Below are 20,530 nucleotides of genomic sequence, written 5' to 3'. Positions count from 1 at the left end.
TGTGGCAGTTCCATCAGCACAGAAGGGTTTGGTTTCTTACTACCAGGAGTTAAAGACTTCAGCTCCCCCAATAATTAGTTAACAGCACAGCTGATTCACAGGTGATAACACAACTTCATAGTAATGAAAGAGTCAGCTGTTAGGAGAATGAGTATTTGGGCAACTTCTCCTCTATTTAGATCCAAGCATTTCACAGGCCTCCTGGAAGCCGCAATCCCCCTCTGAAATAGTCATCTCTAAAAATGACTTCACTCTTACAGAAAATATTTTGACAAGTTTATCATATGCAGATGAGAAAAGCTCGCTTATAACAATGGAGCAATGTGATGAAAGCACATTACCACAAAACACAAAAATATTGACTGCTTTTCTGAAGGTGGGATATTCACCATACTATTATTTATCTAAGGCTTTCAATACACAGAATACCTGAAAACTAGCATTTAAAGTAGCAACTTCAAGATTCAAACATAATTCTGACTTTTTGAAAATGAAGCTAAGATTAAATACAACTTGAAAAACTAAATCATCAACCTAAATTACAAGAGATAGTTGAAACTGTTTACAGGGCACTTTGAAGTATGACGCTAGGGTGTGTATTTGTTCCAACACACCCACAAGAGCAGGCAGCCTTGGAATGTAATATTATCTTGATATTTAGATTTTACTTGTTTCACAACACATATAATGCTCATTAAAAAAAAAAATATAGAATAATTTAGGTTGGAAGGCACCTTAAAGACCACCCAGTGCCAGCCTCCTGCCATGGGCAGGGACACCTCCCAGCAGACCAAGTTGCCCGAAGCCCCATCCAGCCTGGCCTTGAACACCTCCAGGGATGGGGCATCCACAGCTTCTCTGGGCAACCCATGCCAGTGCCTCACCACCCTCTGAGTAAAGAATTTCTTTCTTATATCTAATCTAAATCTACCCTCTTTAGTTTAAAGCCATTACTCCTTGCCCTATCACTACACTCCCTGAGTTCCTCCCCCACTTTTCCAGAGGCCCAAGAAAACGGTTGCAATCTCTGTAAATCCCATTAGTTTTGTTTCTTTCAAGCTAAGCATGTAGAAAACAGCTTCCTTCCCAAATTCAAAGAACAGTGTTATTCACAGAAGTATTATTTTAAATGAAGTCATACCTATATAAGTATTTTATAATTGTTTCAGGGTCTACCATTTCCCAACAAGAATTCAAATTGCTTGAGAATTAAGGACAAAAACAAATAACTGTTGGAAACTGTAAACATGGCCATCTTGCATTTTGTTACAGCAACATACAGATGCTCAAATGAGAGCCCAATAGTCAGCTGTTGATCTATAGCACTGTGTACCTGGAGTGCTGCTGTGCCTGAATTGAAGCAGTGATCTGTGTTAAACAGAAACAAGTATGAGCCACATTCAACTTGAAAGTTGCAGATTTTTTTTTGGTAGCCATCACATTGTTATAATTTGCATAACAAGATACACTGTGAAACTATCACCACTATGGAAATGAAGATATTCCAGATCTGCTGTACTTGAAGTCTGTGCAATCATTTCTATTTACTTAGTTAAGGGACAGTGCAACACCTCCTGCCCCCTGTACTGCATGTTGATGAGTCCAGCTTAGTTCTGTGTTGTGTGTGGGGAGAGGAAGTACTGTAGCTATGGCAATTTAGAGTAAAAAATATATATTTTTTCCAACTAAGATCAAAATCAACCTTGCATTCATGAATGCCCACTTCAATTAGCAGGTATTAACACGTGTGAGAAGTTTTAAAACAGTAACTTTCATGATTGTTTCTAAATTGTCTTACCTGTGTTTTGTCAGCTCCTCCCCCCAATATTAGATATTCACAGCATGCTTAGACTATAAAGAGAAAGAAATAACATCGAGTGCTGAAGAATGCATGCACGTGCATGTGTGTAAGTACTTACATTTAGTCTCATTCCAAGGCAGAAAACATTTAACACAGAACAAGACTAAGCTGCAGAGGCAGAATACGAGGACTACCAACAAAAGCTAGCATTCCTCCTCTAACGCAGCATCGCTTCAATATAGAAGATCCTCATGCAAAAAACAGATTTCATAAACTAAAGAATTTGCATTGTATAAAGGTTGGGGTAGCTCCACACCACTAGCATGGCTTGCATCAATTTGTATTTGGAAATTGATGAGCCACAACTGCTTCCCTTTGTACCAGAAGACTGGGGACAAAGCACAGCTGCAAATCTCCAGATATCCAGTCTTCTGTAATATCCAAAGATCTGTCAATCTGTCAAGATGAATGGCAGAAACTATTCATGAGTTTCAAAGCAAAACTTTAGCTTGTGCAAGGCTTACTACATACAAAAATGTCTGTCCCTTCAAGGAAAAAAACCAAAACACACTCAAAAGCCCACCACACCAGCATCTATCTTCAAAATTACCACTCAATATAAGACACAAAGACATTTAACTCCAAAATTTGCCTACTTCAGAACAAGAAATTACAGGGTGCTCTCGGATACATATGACAAAGCAATAGGACTGATGTCACAGTTTATAGCATGTTCTTTTTTTTGTCCTTTCCTATTCTCCCATCTCTCCTGCTCCCCAAGTGTTAAAACCACAGTCTCTGATAACGTTGCAGCCTACATAAACCTATATAAAGGGAAAAATCATTTCACTTAGGTCTCACTAAAGAAGATAAGCTCCTGGAGCTTTTATTTATTTATTTTAATACCAATAATGATTTGACAGCACTATGAAATAGCCTGGAGCTACATGCAGTACCTGTCTGTGATATGACTGGTCTGCTCCAGAACACTCTTAACTAAGAAACAGGTGTAACTCCTTCAAAATGGAGTTACACATAATCATTAACTCATGCGAGTTTCTCTATACCCAGATAATTAATGGGATAGCTTTTTCAGCATCCACTCTTCAGCAAGCTATCAGCATTAATGGTTACACTTACAGTGTGTTTGTGTATGTGTGTGTATATATTTTAAATTAAAGGCACTCTAAGTCCTAAATCACTCTTCAAGTAAAAACTCTTCCAGAACAGCCTCTGGAGAATACCAAAGCAAAATACATTCTAGGACATTATTCTGTTTTCAAGGACATTAACTTCATATCAAGTAGTATAACATGAAGAACAGCTTTGCAGTGGCATCCTTCATCCTCAAGTACTCTTGTGCTCTGTATCACAAGAACAAACAGGATAAAGGATTAATTCTGCCTGGTTCTTTCACACATCCAAGAAGCAGCAGCTTCACAAAATATTACTGCAGACAATAATAAAGATTAGCATGTAGGCACATGAGTGTTCATAAACCTAAAAATCATTCTTGATTTCACTGAGATAACTACCTAACTACATGGATTTCACAGAACTACAAGCATTTTTTTTTTTTTACTTGTATCACCTTTGAGCAGACATTATACATATACATTCTATTACAGCAAAATTGATTTGTAACTAGTTGAGAATTAAAGAGCATACAAGCTGAACCTGAATTTCAACCTGAATAGCTAAATGAGTTATTTAAAAACGTGACAAAAATCACTCAGTAATGGACAGTAGCCAGAGTTCTGTTGATACGTCAATGAATCTTGTTCTTATAGTCTAGCAGCTGCCTGAAAACGGTAAAAAAAAATCATTTTAAATAAGGCACAGATACTAACAACTTCATGTTTAACACTGTATTATTGATGCTGTCAAAATACAACTTCTGACAGTTTAAAATAACACATTCTTTTATTATATAAATATCAATAATGATTCTCAAGACAATCTTACCTCATCATTAGAACAAAAGCACCATCCACAGTTATAAATGGTGGAAACCCATGGCTGTATGCAGAATTCAGTATCAGCCCATATGTTCATATTTATAGTTCAGAGTTTTTGAATAGTAGAATATTTCATTTTATTACAGCAATTACTTCTTGTATTATCTGGAAGACATGGCCATGAATTTCTTCACCTTGTCTATAAAAACCAGGAGACATTAAAATCCAAGTTTCTACCACCTTTACGGTATGCTTCTTGAGGAATAATTTAAGAGCTTCATCTAAGAGCTTCAGCCATTACATCCCAAATTCTGAAGTCAGCCTTTGTTACCTTTATATTTAAGCATTCCAATATCCATTATCATACTGTAGTTCCTTTATTTATTTTTACTTGACAGAGAAAATATTTTGAAAAGCATCAGGTCCTATCTCAAACTCTTTGGAGTGTGAAATACCTCTAAGTAATGTATAATTCTAGCAAAAAAGAGTTGTGCTATGCAAATCTCAAGAGAACATCCCACTAAATTATCAGTTTTGGGATGTCCCAAACATTCTTCCCTGTAGCTGACTGCTCTGGAAAGCACAAAACCTTTGGTGGTTTAAAGAATATTCAAATAACCAAAAAGTACCAAGTTCTGATGACAGATTTCTAATTGCCCTTCTGAAGTCAGCAGTAATGACATGTAAATTAAGCACAAACTACAAAATGAAGCAACAGGAGGCCTAAAGCTGTTGACCACTATTTAAGTTCAAAACTCATTAGTTTCACCTGTTAAGTAAAAACCACTTGAGGCTATCAAAAGTCTTTCTCCTGCCTAGCACTTCAATAAAAGAGCATATGCTTGATGTTAGGCATGAAAATAACCCTAAGCACTTTGTTTCCCCATAGAAAGTAATTTGGTGATGCATGTGTATTATTAAGTGAACAGCTGGCACTGCATATGATTTAATTAGAAAAGCATGCTCCCTAATCACAAAAAAAAAGCAGTAGCAAGCCTAAAAACAAAACACCCTCAGAGCTATTCATCTACAGCTTTTAAATTAAAATAGCACAGAATGGCAATAGGAGAAGAACAGTTTATAGTTGTATTTTCAATGTTTGTTATTTTAAGTTTAAAGCAGTATGAATTTATCATGAGTAAATCTGGTTGTCGAATTTTGCAATATTTTGTCAATTTCTTAAAGGAGGTAGTATATAAAGGGTATAACTTGAATAACATGGCCTCATCTGGCTGTAAACATTTTACGAACAATAGATATATCTACAATAAAAAGTACTGTGGAAGAAATTGTTCTAGAAATTATTTTTATGAACTTGAAAAGAAAAAAAGATACATTTAATATATTTACTTATTTGCATGTAGTTTAAATGATACAGAACAAGATTATTGTGTTAGAAATCCACATACAATATAAAAACATTTGTTAGACAAATTCACCATTCTGCTCACATTTGTAATAACTGTTTATCCAAGCTTAACTTCAGGTATTTATAATATTTCATACATGAATTTTTGTCAGTGTGCAATGTTTCATAAACAACTACACAACGTGAAACCCTGATTTTTGTAGTAGTTTTTCAACACAATCTGAACGTAATAGCTATTTGCATCTTAACACATTGGCTTTTTGAAACACTAGTAATTAAGGCATCTTTGCTGTATAGTTTCTCAATAGTGCAAACAAAAGTCTTTAATTTTGATTAAAACAGAAGAAATTCAATATTACAAAGTTTTCTTTAACATAAATGGAAGATAGTTGTGCATTTTGGAGTTCTTGTGAAAAACACTTAAAAGCTCTTAATGTTGATTACTCTTGTTGGTTCATTATAACTGGTTCTGCTGTCTTGTCTTCATGATGGTATAATTCACCTTTTTATGCGACGTTGTAGTAAAACAGTAGCATTTAAATGAATACCTAGTAACTGAACGAATCCCAAATGCAGCAAAGGCATACAGTTTTCATAGTGCACTTTCACCTCACTGAAGTAAAAGTTGCTCCTACTAGATATTTTTCCACTTCAATGTGAAGTAGATTGTTAGGATTTTGTTAGTGGTTTCATTAAACAGTTTGACAGTTCAGTTCTCTTCCGCCAATATTTCTCAAAAGGCTTTCAGAAATAGTACATACTTCAGGGATATTTTAGGGGATTATTTCACCACATAAGCACACCATTTCTCAATCATGTCAATGTAGTTGTAATAAATAAGCATTTACATCCTAGAAAGAAAAAAAGGAGAAAGTGTTTGTCACATCGCTTAAGGCTGTAACATCAGCTGTATGTTTGAAGCAGGGCAATCAATCAGGACCATAATACAATAAAATTGTTACAATGAAATTATGTTTAGGCCAAATTTCAGAACAGGTTATCCACAAATTCAGGATTATTTTCAATTAATGCTTTTAAGAACACTCCTTTACGCTAAAATGCCTGCAAGCACAGTGAAATTAGTTTCCAAAGCCATCAGCTTAATTTTTCTTCTGCTCTCTGCATGCACACCAATGGCAGGAAAGAAAACCATCATCATTTAGTGATATTATGTATATGAACTGCGTTTATTAAGGGTTCTATCTTCCCTCCAACATTCATGTACTATTCTTTTTGCTCCCTACTTGTTCAGGTAGGTGGCCTTCGTCACAATCTATCCTGGTATACCTTGTAGAGCAGGCAAATGAACAGAAAGGGTACCTCAATCTTGCAGAAACAAACTGGCACTTGCTGTAACTATGTTGACCTACCAGATGAACAGAGCAATCTATAATAAAAACTCTAATTGCTCTACCAGTTGTGAGTTACAACTCTTTTCTTCTGCATCACATCTGCAACTCTGCAAGGAGTCTGCAACTATCCTTGTGGAGATATCAATATTACAGGCCACAGAGACTCAGCAGTCCCAGGACAAGATATAACTTATTTCGTTGATAAAACAAAGTGACAAATTCTATACCCATAGAACTGTAGATCCCACAAAGCTCCTGCAGATATAACAAAGCAGGCAATCTCCACGTTCTTTTCAAGTTTACTCCAATCCAAGCTCTAGCCACATGGCTGCTTTATATCCTGGCTCATTCCATACCTTTATTAGGTCATGCCAGGGAGATGGGGGTTTCTTCACTCAGTGTAACCAGTACCATGGTCATGCATTTATCAGACACCCTTAAGCACAGCATTAAAGCATAGCATTAAGCACAGTCAGATGAAGAAAGACAGAGGGGGGTTCACTTCAGATGGAGCCACTCTTCTGCTCTCCACAAAGTCACCATTTTCTAAGCACTAGGCCAGCAAAAACTTTAGAACTTCGCATGTTGTCACTTGCCCCAGTCACCTGACATATAAATGCAAACAGCACTGCTGGGCTCAGATTCTCTATGTTGCATCACCCTTACACAATTGGTACAGCAGATTTTAGAGAAAACATCTGTCCTTCCACAGTCTACCTATTCATCTGAACTATTTGCTACATTATTTTAAAATCTTACTACTATTAACCATTTTATTAAGGAGATAGTTTCTCTATAAAGGAAAAAAAATGATAAAAATTCACTGTTAGCATTCTAAACCACACTATTATCATCACTTGGCATTCACTCAATTTCTGCAAAAACTGGGCAATACACTTGAGCATTAGCGAAAAATATTCTAGCAGTAAATCTGTTTGTCCTTCAATAGTTTAAAGTAAATAACATCCAGAGGAATACTGCAGATGATATAGCTATATTGATTACTAAACACAACTGGAAATGGATTACCTTAGCTATATTACCAGTATATCCTGGAACCAGAGTAAGATGATTCTCTTGTTCCCATAATCCACTTAACAGTTCTTTTAAAATGTGAATATTTCTGAAAAATAACAGATACCAGAATGTAAAATATATGCTACAGCATAAAATATGTAATTATAATATGTAAATTATATTTGAAAAATATATGCTTCAGCAGGCTTGATTGTACATATAATACTGCATATAGACAGTCTTAACATTGCCACAAAGCTGGATCAATTTTTTTTTTTTTACTTCTGTAGCATTTATATTACTCGTGATATGACTATTCCATATTTGTTAGAACTCCAGTTAAAAATAGTAAAAAAACAAACAGAACAGGACAACCCTTAAAGTAAGTTTCCAAACACTATCTGTGGCTTGAGAACTTAAGAACTAACTTTAAGTGCTTTTAAGCTTTTACTTGACGATACTTATGAGTATCTTCTGCAGATAAATTTGATTAGCAGGAATACACCTCAATACAGATTGAGATGAACAAGCTACAGAAATATTTAAATATTTTCAAATACTATACTCACCTATCATCTGCCCTCTCTGTATGTGAAGATAGTTCTGACCACCATCTTTTAATGACAGCCTGAAGCCAGTTTAAACCAACTATCACATATCTGTAAGAACATATTTTACACAATTTAAATACCCATAGGTCAGATAATGCATTAATAGAAATAGGAAAGCAACACATTTTCTGTTCTGGAAGAGATATCTAGATGAAATCTCAAATTTACATACCTCCCTATGTTTTCATTTTCAAAGTAGTAAATAGAAGCTCTTATAAGAAGCAGAAATGCTTTGGATGTTTTGCCTGAAAGCTTTCAGGATTCTGTATTATAGAACATGCTAAAATCTTGGTGCCATTCCGCTTTACTATTTAGGATGAATAAATCTACATGAGGGCAAAGCTAGTTCACCCTTTAACCTTGCATTAGAGTTTTTGCACCACTGAATATTTTAAAAGAGAAATGAACGTTTCCAGCAACCTTCTTTAGGTAGGTGCTTCCCAGAGAAGGCAGGGCTGGGGGGAAGGAAGAAAAGTCCAGGGACTAAGCACCTTTAAACACAAGGGAACTGAATGTCCAGGAAGGAATAATATTTAAAAAGTATCTGAAAATGATACTTACTCCTCATATTTGCTTTTAAGTAGTGATTTCACTAAAGGCAAAAGATCTACACAGCAGCCAATTGAAATATATGGTTTTTCTTCCTGTAAACTTAAAAAAAACAAGATGTTTCAGAAGTGCCAGAACTTCAGTGAGGATACGGTAGATTCCCACCCCCCCACTTGTATTTGTACCTGTTTGTAAGCACGGGAAGGCAGTCTACTACTACTCCAAGATCCTGTATCCTAGGAACATTGAGGATAAACAAGTGTTACTAGTAGAACATAACTCATAATGGAAACATAGGTTGAACTAATACATAATTATAGCTAAGTTACAAGATTTAAGGAAACCCTAAAAAACTGCAACATGTTTGGGACTGCTACTGCTTTAAGAATATAAAGTAAGAGATTCTCAATTTACCTCACTAGGTAGGCTACCAGTTCACTTATACTTCTCCTTCTCCAAAAGGTTAAAGCTACATTCAGCCTCAGATTCCTGCTGAAAAGAACTTGAGCCATAGTTTCATGGTCCTGAGAAACCTGTATAATGTTTTTAAGAACACAAAAGTTTACTGCAAGTTAAATGCCAGTAATGACACAATAAGCTGCTCTAATATGGTAATGTAGTATATGAAAATATACTTTTCTACCTGTATGGGTGGTTTTAGAAATCTACTTAATAATGGTCTTAAAATGGAGGTTTCCCTTGGGAGGGAGCATAGATTAAGGCTACTTTACCCAAAAGCTGCAAGAATAAGGTCTGTAAACACCTAAGTCTAACAGTTACAAAGAGCACTCAAGTATAAATCTATAGCTCTCACTAACTTTGAGGAACATTTACTTTGCTACTAATTTCAAGAACTCTATCAATTTGGTTTGGAACAATAAATGTAATTATCAAAGGTTCACTTGTGAAAACACTTGTTCTCAAACTGAAGTACTTTATTCAATTGTTTCTTGGATTGGAATGAACACTGCACTGCCACCCACATCTCTCAAATCCAGTTAAACAGTCATCTACGGCCAGTGATCTGGTTCTTACGTTTCTCAAAGGAATCTTGCCTCCATCTTCATTTGTAAACAACCATGTCTCTGAAGTGGAGAGACATGGATTTGACAGGTATACCACTCAGTGCTTAAGGACTGGCTGGCTGATCACATTCAAAGAGTTTTAGTCAACAGCTCAATGTCCAGGTGGAAACCAATGACAAGTGGTGTTCCTCAGGGGTCAGTATTGGGACCAGCACTATTTAACATCTGTCAGTGACGTGGACAGTGAAATTGAGAGCATCCTCAGCAAGTCTGCTGATGACACCAAGCTGCATGGTGCTGTCTACACACTGGAGGGAAGGGATGTCATCCAGAGGGACCCTCACAAGCTTAAGAGGTGGGCCTGTGCTAACCTCATTAAGTTCAACAAGGCCAAGTGCAAGGTCCTGCATCTAGGCTGGGGCAATCCCAAACATGAATACAGGCTGTGTGACGAGTGGATTGAGAGCAGCCTCACAGAAGACTTGGGGGCGTTGGTGGCAGCCCTGTCACAAAACACATCTATTTCACTTCAGTATTTGACCTTCTAGCCACTCTCAGCAGCTGTGAAAGCATTTATGGAGCTTCCTTAAGTAATCTCACCACGAACACTCATACGATCATTTAAATTACTTTCATGTACACCAAGCTGACACTGCTACTGGAAGTGGTCCCATCTTAACCTCACTAGGTTATTTCCATCCATACACCAATACTTTCATGCTTCCATAAACATGTAGGTGGCAATGCATTATACTAACCGTGAAACCCAACCTGGTCAAAAGAGTATTTTTCCTTTGGTGCTGGTATAGTTTTAACCCAGACTATGCTGTCAGATCTAAATTCTCAGGCTGACAAAGTGGCAGAACAACTACTGTTGGCAACTGAACAACAGTAAACAGACTAATAAAGACTGTAAATCACAAGCCTTGAGCTAATTTGTATGTTAAGAAAATTAATCTATTCAAGAACATCCACAGCTAACTACACAGAAACTACCAGAAACTCAACTTACCTCTGAAAAAAATCCACTATATTTGGATGAGGGGCCTTCTGTCTGAGATGAGCCAGAGTCACTAGAATTCAGTAAGTGTGTACGACTGTCGTGCAGTTTTGCTGGCAGATTCCCTGCACAAGCCAGTTCATTTTCTTTATTTGCCATGTCACAGCCCCTTGATTTAGGGAACTGTTTCTTTTTATAACAAGGCTTTGGAGTATAACAACGAACTTTTCTTTTACAATATACTACTTTGAAGAGAGACAAGGGACTGGTCACTGTTTTTCCAACTGTTACTCTACAAAAACAAAGCAGTATTTTAGTAAAGGTTACTCTAAACTTATATTCAACACTTTACATAAAAATATATCATTATGAATGCAACAGTAAACTTGCAGGTTACAGTTTTACCCCCAGTATATACCTTCATGACATTTATGTTATCAGAAATGAGAGCTACCCCCAATATCGTTTTCCTGCTTTTTTGAATAGAAAGAACTCATTGTTATGGAAGTAGACACAAAAAACAAGTACTGTGAGTAAAATTAAGATCTTCCATTGTGTCTGTCTGGGTGTTGCAATAAATTTAAACTGGTTCTTCCTCCCTCTCTCCTGAAACTCAGACACTTATACAGCAAGGCCCTCCTACCTGTTTGTGTATGAAGCCAGCTGTTTTGGAGATTTCTTACCCTGTGAGAAAGGAAATCGGGAAGAACAAACTATTACTACAGAGACAAAAAATTCCACAGTTCACGTAAAAAAAAAAGTCCTGGTTTATCAAGAACTGGACTAAGTTTACCACAGATCCCCTCCCACTCACTTCTCCTAGTCTGCAACTGAAGCACAGCTATATTAACATTCCTGTAATTGTCAAGTATTTCACAGTTACATATAGACAAACTAGCTCTGCCACAGCTGTCCTTGGAACATCACAGTCACTGACAGGCTTGTGGTATCTCTGGCAAGAGGTAGGATTGTGACATCAGAGATAGATTCTTTACTTACTAGCAAACTGAAAACTGTGTCTAATATAAAAACTCTTCTGAAATTTGATGTCAAAACTACATTTCCTGTCTCTCACACGTTTAAATGTATAATGCCAATAATACAGGCTGGCAGATGCTAGGAAAATAACAGCAGAAGAATACTCCTCCTCCAAAGTACAACAAAAATCAAGACCAACTTAGACAGCACCGTCTTGATTATCCTGAATTCATTCATATGAAACAGATAAGCACCCTGATAGCAATTAGGCTGTGTAGGACAGTAATATCCTAAATGAATAACAAAATTCATTCAAGGATGTGTCATAGAGATTCACAAAACTTTCGAAAATTAAGCAACAATTCAAAGATGAATTTCTAAAGATTTTTTTTCCTTACAATAATCTTCATTAAATGAAGCTTTAAAACATTGAAGGTAAGTTGAATTGTGACATTCTGGTCTAATTAAAAAAGCATTAAGGCGTTAAAGTATTTTCATATAAACAGGTACTACAATTACAAACTGCAAAAAATTAAACTTGAAAATGTGTACTACTGATGATATTTAAGTTGTGCACATCTGCAAAATACTGCCAAAACAATGACTGTTTTGATAAATGATAAAACCATGTGAATTTCAATACATTGTCTCAATACATCCACAGACAAAGAGGATACCGGCATCTTTATCACTGTTTCAAGTGATCTAACAGTAAACTTACCTCCCTACTACTTCCTCTGTACCCCATCAGCCTGCATTAGCAGATTTCTTCAGCAAGTAACAAAAGGTAAGAAGTTATGAGAAAGCGTTTGTGGCTTGCAAAAAATCCAGTAAAAGTACCTGTATTATTAGACAATGTGGTAGATCGAGCCACATAATAACAGAACGGCAGGTCCACTTCAATGCAGCTATTTCACCTACCCCACCTATCACTTTTGTCACATAAGCTTTTAGAAAGAAAACTTTGATAATAGAATTCCTCCTCTGGAACAGTTATTAGCTAGATTGCAGAAAAGAAGGCACGAGCAGAACCACATCAGTACCTACTCCTCATGTGGAGGATACATATCTGTGCAATCACTGCATGTGTTATAATGCGTATTTTTTATAACAATCGCTGTTCAAGTTCTACTGCACATGCAAACATGGAACATGAGCACTACATATCCAGGTTTAGACTGCTTGGAGCTATGAACTTCTGTTTGAACATTTACTTCAGTTTCAACAGAGGACATGATAAAAACCTTACCTCCTTCATGATCTTTCTAGTGGAAGAAGAAATTCTTTTTCTGGGGAGATCAACGAGACAACCTTCGATATGCAAAACTTTCTGTTTTCTAACATTGTGGGCTTCAGAGGCCATAATCTCTCAAATTCCTATTTTCAAGGAAAAGGTCATCTTTAGTCATATTTTGTGAAACTTCCTTCAAATGCAGCTAGCAAAACCAGTTAAAACAGTTCAACTATTTGCAAGATATACCATAATAGAAATAAACAGACACTACTGTTTAGCAAATGTTAGCTGGAGGCCTTTATGATTATTAACATGCTGATGATCACTTCAAAATTCTCAATTAGTTTTCTTCAAAAAGGAAACAACTCCCCTCTCCTCCATGCCTAAGAAACATACCATATGTTTTCAGACCAGCTCAGTATACCTGCACTGTGAGGTGCCACACAGACAAGAATTAAAGCAAAGAATAAACCAAATTATTTAGGAGACACTTTCCTGCTAATCTATTTCACCTACCACCTGAAGAAAAATAGGTCAAAATGAAAGACAGCTAAATAAAAATCTTTGTTTTTCAGGAATAAGATTCACCAGAAGAACAAAGACTAAACAAAATAAAAAAAAATCTCTTCAATTGTTGGCAATTCACTCCCCCCCAACTTTTCCTCAGCATATAACCTGGCTGCTGCTTGTAGTAAAGTCTTTGTACCACAATTAACCAGTAAGAAAGTGTCCAAAGTACTGGTTTTGAAATATGCAAATATTCCTATAAGAACCAAGCACAATATTGAGACAGACCAACAAAATCCAAAATCAGTATGTACAACTAAGTGATACAGAAAACCCTTTCCTTGAGATTGGCTTCACAAACTACATCATTGTGGAACACTATTCTTACCAAAATGTTTCAGCAGAACACCCTACCTTACTTTTAAGAGCAACCACTTATTCTTTTTCCACCCTTTCCAGCTCTGGTCCCAACATTAGTACCTCAATTTCTCCCCTCCACCCTTAATACCAACAGACCTACCCCTTCTCTCACATTTAGTAAGTTTATCCCATATTAAGAACTTCACTGAGCACTGGAAAAGATGGCAAACAGCTGCTTAGATAAGATTGTTCAAAGCAGTAGCCAAAAGCCATCAAATTAAACAAATAGGTTGCAGGTTCAAAATAAAGTAGGTGGTGTACATCTTCACAAAATTACATCATAGGATACTGCTTAAACTTTGCAAAATATTAAAATGTTTTTCTTTAACACTGCTTTCTTTAGAACAAGATCAATATCCAAGAACCTCATTTGACGTCTCTCTCAAAAAAGAAGGGTAATACACTAACGTAAATCCTTACCCTTTAAAAAAGGAGCACAGCCCTCAAACTAACAACTTTGGCAAGCCCCAGCATCATTTAACAGTTGGCTGTCCGTATTTCTATGGATACTAAGTTAGATAAGTCTAGTTCATTAACTTGACTTCTTTGTTGCAGGACAACCTGCAACAACCACAGCTAAATCCCACAGAATCAACCTGTCAGATGCTAGAAGTTCCATAACCTTGGTTCCCAAAGAACCATTTTTGTTACTGTCCCTGTGACACCATGACAGCTTACAACCCTTGTTCAGGACATTAAGATAATTAATTAAAACAGGCAAGAAAGAAGTCAAACTACCCTTATCTTTCATGCAAAGCACTGAGCAAGAATCTGATTCCTAATGTATTAAACAGCACTGTTAAATGGGAACAAATTTCAATTAAGATCGAAAAATAATGTAAGGGAAGAAAAAAACATCTAGCAAGAATATTTGAAAAATCACAAGAAATCAGTAAACAGAAATCAGATTAAAAAGCTTGAGAAAATGACACAAACATTGAGAGTCAAAATACCTGAACTGGAAAGAAAAAAATTTGCTACATACAAATGTGCCCAGAAGAGGAAAGTAAAGAGGATTACACACTGACAAATTTGATGTAAGAACATAATGCCCCTAGCCTCCCCGTTGAAACAGGAAAAAAAACCTATCAGTTCTTTCTTCAGAAGTCAGGAGCAGAGACTCCAAAAGGCCAACAGATAATCTGATATAAAGAAGAACCTGGTGAAGCGAAGGAAATCCTTTACATTTGTGCTCAGCGTCCTACTGCTTAAGAGAGGTTTCCATAGTTTAACTTTTTTTGTGAGGGTCTCTAAAGATGCAGAAACAGCAGTAAGTATAAGCAAAATAAACACTACCACCCCCCAAACTGGACGATACTCATCCATAAATTGTAAGAACTCAAAGAAATTGCCATGTTATTAACCAAGGTACAGAACCTCTTCCTTAGAGCGGCCAGCACACCTACAGGAATCACATGTGGAAAATACAGTCAGTATTTAAAGATGGCCCCAAGGAAGATCAAGACTGACATCCGTGTTGTGCAAATTGGCAAACAATGCAATTAAGAATAGAATTAGTAGATACAAATAATACATTGGGAAAGTCAAGCTGGCTGCTGAAAGCATGTCTTGCCTTGAAAAATTAATGGAATTCTCTGAGATTGTGAAGTAGTACAATATGGATAAAGGAGATTTAAATGATAGATTGTACCCGAGTTTCTGACAAGCTTCCAGAAGTTACTTACTCACTTAAGTCTTTCAAGGAAGCTAAGCAACCTAGTGATATGAGGGAAAGTCTTTGCATGGAGAAATAGCTAAGAAACCGTAATAAGCGGTCTAAGCAGTTCCTATAGCAAAGATCAGTGGAATCCTGCAGAAAGAGAACTGTGCTGTTCAATGCTGTTTGATATATTCATAAATTGCATCACAAAGGGGATGATATGGTCAGTCTTAAGTTTTTAAGTCACACAAGACACTAAAGATGAGGGCTAGCTAAAGAATTAAAGGACTGTGATGAACAATAACCAGAAGCAATGATTATAGATGAATGTAGAGGAAAGCACGCATGTCTGCAGGCATGAGGAAATTCTGGGTTCATCCACAGAATTACAAGTGCCAAACTAATAACCACCCACAATAATGTAATATGACAATTTACTTTAGATCATTTGGATTGTCCAGTACTGCATATGTATCAATAGATAGTTAGAAAAACAGACACAGCACTGTTGTGACAGTGTGTAGAACTAATTTGTGCCTTCCCTCCAAAACAAAAAGAAACGAAACACCTCATCTCAAGTAACTTACGATGAAAATAAGAAAGGACTCAAGTGTGAGTAAAAAACAGTATGGAATACCTGCCATACAATGAGAAATTGAATAGACCAAGACTTTTCAGTCTGCCAAGGAAGTTACTTATAGCAAAGAGTGGAAATAAAGGCCTATACCATGAATAGCTTGGAAAAGTTGCATAGAAATAGTTCACCATCTTGCCCAAATTAAAGGGGTAAAAGACACTAGCCAAAGACAGACTCTTAAGATTCAAAATGAACAAAAGAAGGTCGTTCTTTGTGTATATAATAAAGCTGAACTTGCCACAGGATGTTGTGAACCTGAATGTTTAGAAGGCAGACTGCAAAGTCAAAAAAATACACTGAAAATGATTAAATGCAGAAACAATCTAAATAGCCAAGAGCAGGAAACAAACAGAAGAATCTGGTTTGTCCAAACCTAATACTGCTATAATGAACTTAGTCCATGTCAAGAAGCCTGCTTCCAAAGGTTTAGAAACGCATGACAAAATGCTCATTGTTCAGCAATTAAAAACATATATGCTCGAGAATGAAAGGTACTTTACAGGCCTCTGCAGAACTTGAATTTCTTATCTGATAACAGATATTCTCTAGGAATAGAGACTACCACCCAGTGCTACGAGATACATGTGGAGGGTTTTTAAACTGTCACTAGCTATTATTTTATACCAGATCAAACAGGTTATACCTTTATGTCACAAATTTAATGATTCCCTTACGATGAATACAGCTAGCAGTATTTGTTCCGAACTGTCCTTTATCATCTCATTACAGCCAATGAGACTCCTTTGCTTTATATTATTTTAAAAATAAACTAAGGATAGAACAAAAGTCTTCTGAGCTTGCCCAAAAAAAGGGCTAAGGCTAATCTTAAACCCTGTCATAAATTGTGACAGACTGCAAATCTGAACAAGAGATGCCCAAGTTTAGTAACTTTAACAACCCTTACATAGGTTGACATCTGCTTAGAGAATCACCCTTCCTTATCTCTCTTTTACTCTCCTCAATTTTCAGGAAACAGAAAGACTGAAGTAACAGCAGCCATATATCCTGGTAAATCAGCTTATTCGTACCCAGTCACAGACATTACCTTGACAGAGTTTTCCTGATAATGATAATGCTAAAAAAACAAAAAACAACAACCTCTGAACACTCCCAGATGCAATACACCTTTAAAGCTATACCAGAGGCGGGCGAAGAAAGATCACTGAATGGCTTTCAAAGACAGTAGTAAATGGCTTTAAAGCATGTAACTGTCAAAGGCAAGTATTAACAAATGCAGCCACTCCCTCCCATCGTCCTATGGTTTTGGGCATGGCCCCCAGAAAGGGACAAACTTTTCTTCACATGTTATGTAATCTTCCTATGTATTAACATAACATTAATTTCTTACAGAACAGACTCAAGTACTTTGCATGACAGCAAAGTAAATGTAAAATAGTTATATTTAAGTCATCTGCAATACCCTTTAAAAGAAACATTCCTTCTGTTCTACTCTTTGCCCAAATTCTTGTTTCTTTTTCCTGTAGCATTCCATATATATATATAAGCCATCACAGATGTTCTTGTGATTCTCCCCCACCCCCATATTACACCAAGTGCACATTCTCAAGGATGACAACATTGATCTTTATTCAACGCAGCTGAAAAAGTTAATTAATTGTTACTCCCCAAGGAGGGGAGTTCATGCTTTGAAGGCATTCGAAACTGGCATACATCAGGGAACCAGTAAAGGACAACTAATTTTACTCATCATTGTCAGATTTAAAAAGCTTATGAGAAAACTCCAAGAATGTTTTTTCCAGATTTACTTCCAAAAGGGTAATTCATCTAGAAAAATAAGTTAGCACAATCTTATGATGCAGAAGAGATTCAGTTACCTTGGCATGATTTCCTTTAAGTCTGACTGACAAACGTTACAGCCTCCATCTGTTTCAATTTTAGATGGTTTCCACATCCTTTGAATATGGAATAGCTTTTATTTATTTATTTTTTACATTTATGCCCTGGCAGTTCACTAGGTGTTACTTACTAAATCATCTCAAAGTGGAATTCAAGGTTTGATGACACTAACACCATGTTTTTGTGCAACACTACAGGAAGTGCCCTATAAGCCAGCAGGACACAAATTTTAGCCAGCAATACCTGTTAGGCCTTTTTTCAAGTTTACAGTTCCATTTGGACAAAAATAATATGAATTAAATTTACAGTAAAAGACAAATACTATAAAAGTAGCAAGTTAACTTCTTGAGCTCAGTTTCCTATTACTTACACAATGAATTTGTATGGGGCCTGCTGGCCCAAGCAGTCATAATGAACCTCGGAAAGTGACCACACATCAGAGTTCAGTCAAGTTTACTGAGGATGAATCCAGGTGTGGGTTAAATGCTCCTTGCACAGCCTGATAACTGAACTTTATTTAGTTCTTGGACAAAACGCTTACATCTGGAAGTGAAATTTACAAGCATGTTAAACTGCCATGAAGTAACATGATTTTAAGAAGTACCAAAATGCTGAAGAACAGTCCTTCACTAACAAACATATATATATTTTTACTTGTTGATTTTCATTTATTAACCCTCCTGGAAACGAAGCTTGGAAACTTTCTATCACTACCACCATCTGAGGGCTGTTATATAGGAAATAATGTTCTAATACATTGGAGCTCCCCCATTAATATTGTGAATAAGCTTTAAGCAACTACTCAAAATTTAAATACTGCATTTTTTTCCCCTACTCACCGCTCAACTCAAAGAGCTTCAAAAATCCATAGCAAGAGCTCCAAATCCAAAGAAAGATGTACTGGAGAAGCCCTCCCCCTGCAAGCTTAATGGTGGCACAGGTACCTCCCTCATCCCCACGCGGCTGTGACTGCGCTTCGTAGCAGATGAGCGCATGACTTTTTATATTACCCTGGAACACACATCCTGCTATTAGTGAGCACTGCCTGTTGACAGTTAATGGATACAGCACATTCATACCACGTACACAGACGTGAACGAGTACACTGTTATGAAAATAACGCCATTAAGGTATCTTTAAAATGTAACTATGTTCTCAGTTATTATGTCCAGGATTTGAAACCAATGGTGGCTTGAATGCAATGGAATACTATTACAGACATTGGAGTCAAAATTATACGCAGGAATAATGAAGTAAAACGACAGCTTTAGAACAATTTGTTGTTTCCACCTGGTGAGGCCAGAAAGCCACCAGCCTGCCATCTGTTATGCTTTCACGCCATGGATCAGGGCTCAGTAACCTTTCTGTCCTCCCCTGGCTGCAGCCACACAACAGGAAGAGCAGAGAAGCAGGGCCGCGGGGCAGGCAGCGCTCCCACCCCCAGCACGGAGCCGCTCTGAGGCCGAATGGCTTCGCCTCGCTCCCGAGGACAAACACACCGAGCCGCGGCTCCGCGCACCGCTCCGGCTCCTCAGCAGGCCCCAGCACTCAGAGCTTCTTTGTTAGAAGCCCTTTCCGCAGCGCGATTAAGGCAGGACCTCGGAGCAGGCGAGGCTTCTCCCTTGCCCTGTCCCCCGGGAAGCGGGCAGGGCACGCCCAGGCGGCGCGGCTCCCCGGCAGGCCTCACGCCCCGGCGGGGCCGCAGCCGCCTCTCCCCGCCGCTCCTCCCACCGCGGGCCGGCGCCGGCCTCCCCCGGGAGCCCCCGGGACCCCGCGGCGGCGGAGCCGAGCAGGGGCAGCCCCGCTCCCCGCGGGGCCTCGCCGCTGCCCCTCCCCGCCCCCGCTCCTGCCACGAGGAACCTCCCTCCCTCCCTCCCTCCGCCCGCAGCCGGTCCCGGTTGGCGCCCGGCACTCACCCGCCGCTCATGGTACCGGGCCGGGCCGCCCCGCGCCGCGCCGGAGGAGGAGCCGGAGCCGGAGCCGGAGCCGCGGCAGCCTAGGGCCGGGGCGCAGCGCCCGGAGCCTGCGCCATTCAAACGGCGCCGCGCTGCATGCTGGGCCGCGCCGCGCCCCGCCCGCCGCCCCGCGCCGCGACAAGCAGCGCCCTCTGCCGGCCGCTCCGGCACCGGCACCGACACCGACAGCCGCACCGCCACCGCCCGCCCGCAGGGGGCGCCCCCGCCGCGGGGCACGGGGCGCTCCGGTCCCTCATGGCCCCAGCCCCGGTCCCTCATGGCCCAAGCCTCGTCCCCTCATGGCCACCAACCTCGTCCCCTCGTGGTTGGCGCCCTCCCACCCCCACGGTTGTGTGGCCTCGTGCCCAGCCCCAGGCACCTACCGAAATGTCCCAAAGGCAAAAGTCTGCTGGGAAAGGCGGCTGGGTCAGCCGGCATCGTCATCCGCACCTGGTGCTGCTGTCGGGTACTGCTCGGTGCAGAGAAAGCTTTTTGGTGTGCAGAGTTCCTCGAGTATTTATGTGGAACCAGGAACCTCACAGCGCTCTCTCCCTGCTGTGTCCGCAGGCTACCAGTTACACAGGGCAGTTATGAGCATGC

The 20,530-nt window shown here is 38.7% G+C and overlaps 1 protein-coding gene across 6 annotated transcripts; it reads right to left on the bottom strand.

The window, feature by feature from the left end:
- Positions 1-3,654: 3,654 nt before the first annotated feature.
- On the bottom strand, positions 3,655-20,059 carry KATNBL1 (katanin regulatory subunit B1 like 1). 6 transcript variants are annotated; one of them, XM_068684295.1, is made up of 11 exons: positions 19,892-20,047; positions 18,346-18,518; positions 12,910-13,037; positions 11,326-11,366; positions 10,695-10,974; positions 9,072-9,190; positions 8,843-8,893; positions 8,670-8,759; positions 8,067-8,156; positions 7,510-7,603; positions 3,655-5,979 (listed from the first exon to the last, which is right to left on the bottom strand). In XM_068684295.1, the coding sequence occupies exons 3-11, from the start codon at positions 13,021-13,023 to the stop codon at positions 5,947-5,949; spliced, it is 912 nt and encodes a 303-aa protein (XP_068540396.1). In that variant the 5' UTR covers positions 13,024-13,037; positions 18,346-18,518; positions 19,892-20,047; the 3' UTR covers positions 3,655-5,946. The 6 variants fall into 6 exon arrangements, with proteins under 6 accessions (XP_068540396.1, XP_068540395.1, XP_068540397.1 ...); XM_068684294.1 differs by lacking the exon at positions 19,892-20,047 and adding an exon at positions 18,815-19,803; XM_068684296.1 differs by lacking the exon at positions 19,892-20,047 and adding an exon at positions 19,574-19,803.
- Between the last annotated feature and the right edge of the window lie 471 nt (positions 20,060-20,530).

Source organism: Anas acuta, chromosome 5, assembly GCF_963932015.1.
Source record: "Anas acuta chromosome 5, bAnaAcu1.1, whole genome shotgun sequence".
Taxonomy (NCBI): Eukaryota; Metazoa; Chordata; class Aves; order Anseriformes; family Anatidae; genus Anas; species Anas acuta.
Note: the sequence above shows the minus strand (reverse complement) of the source record. Positions and strands in the feature narration are given on the sequence as shown.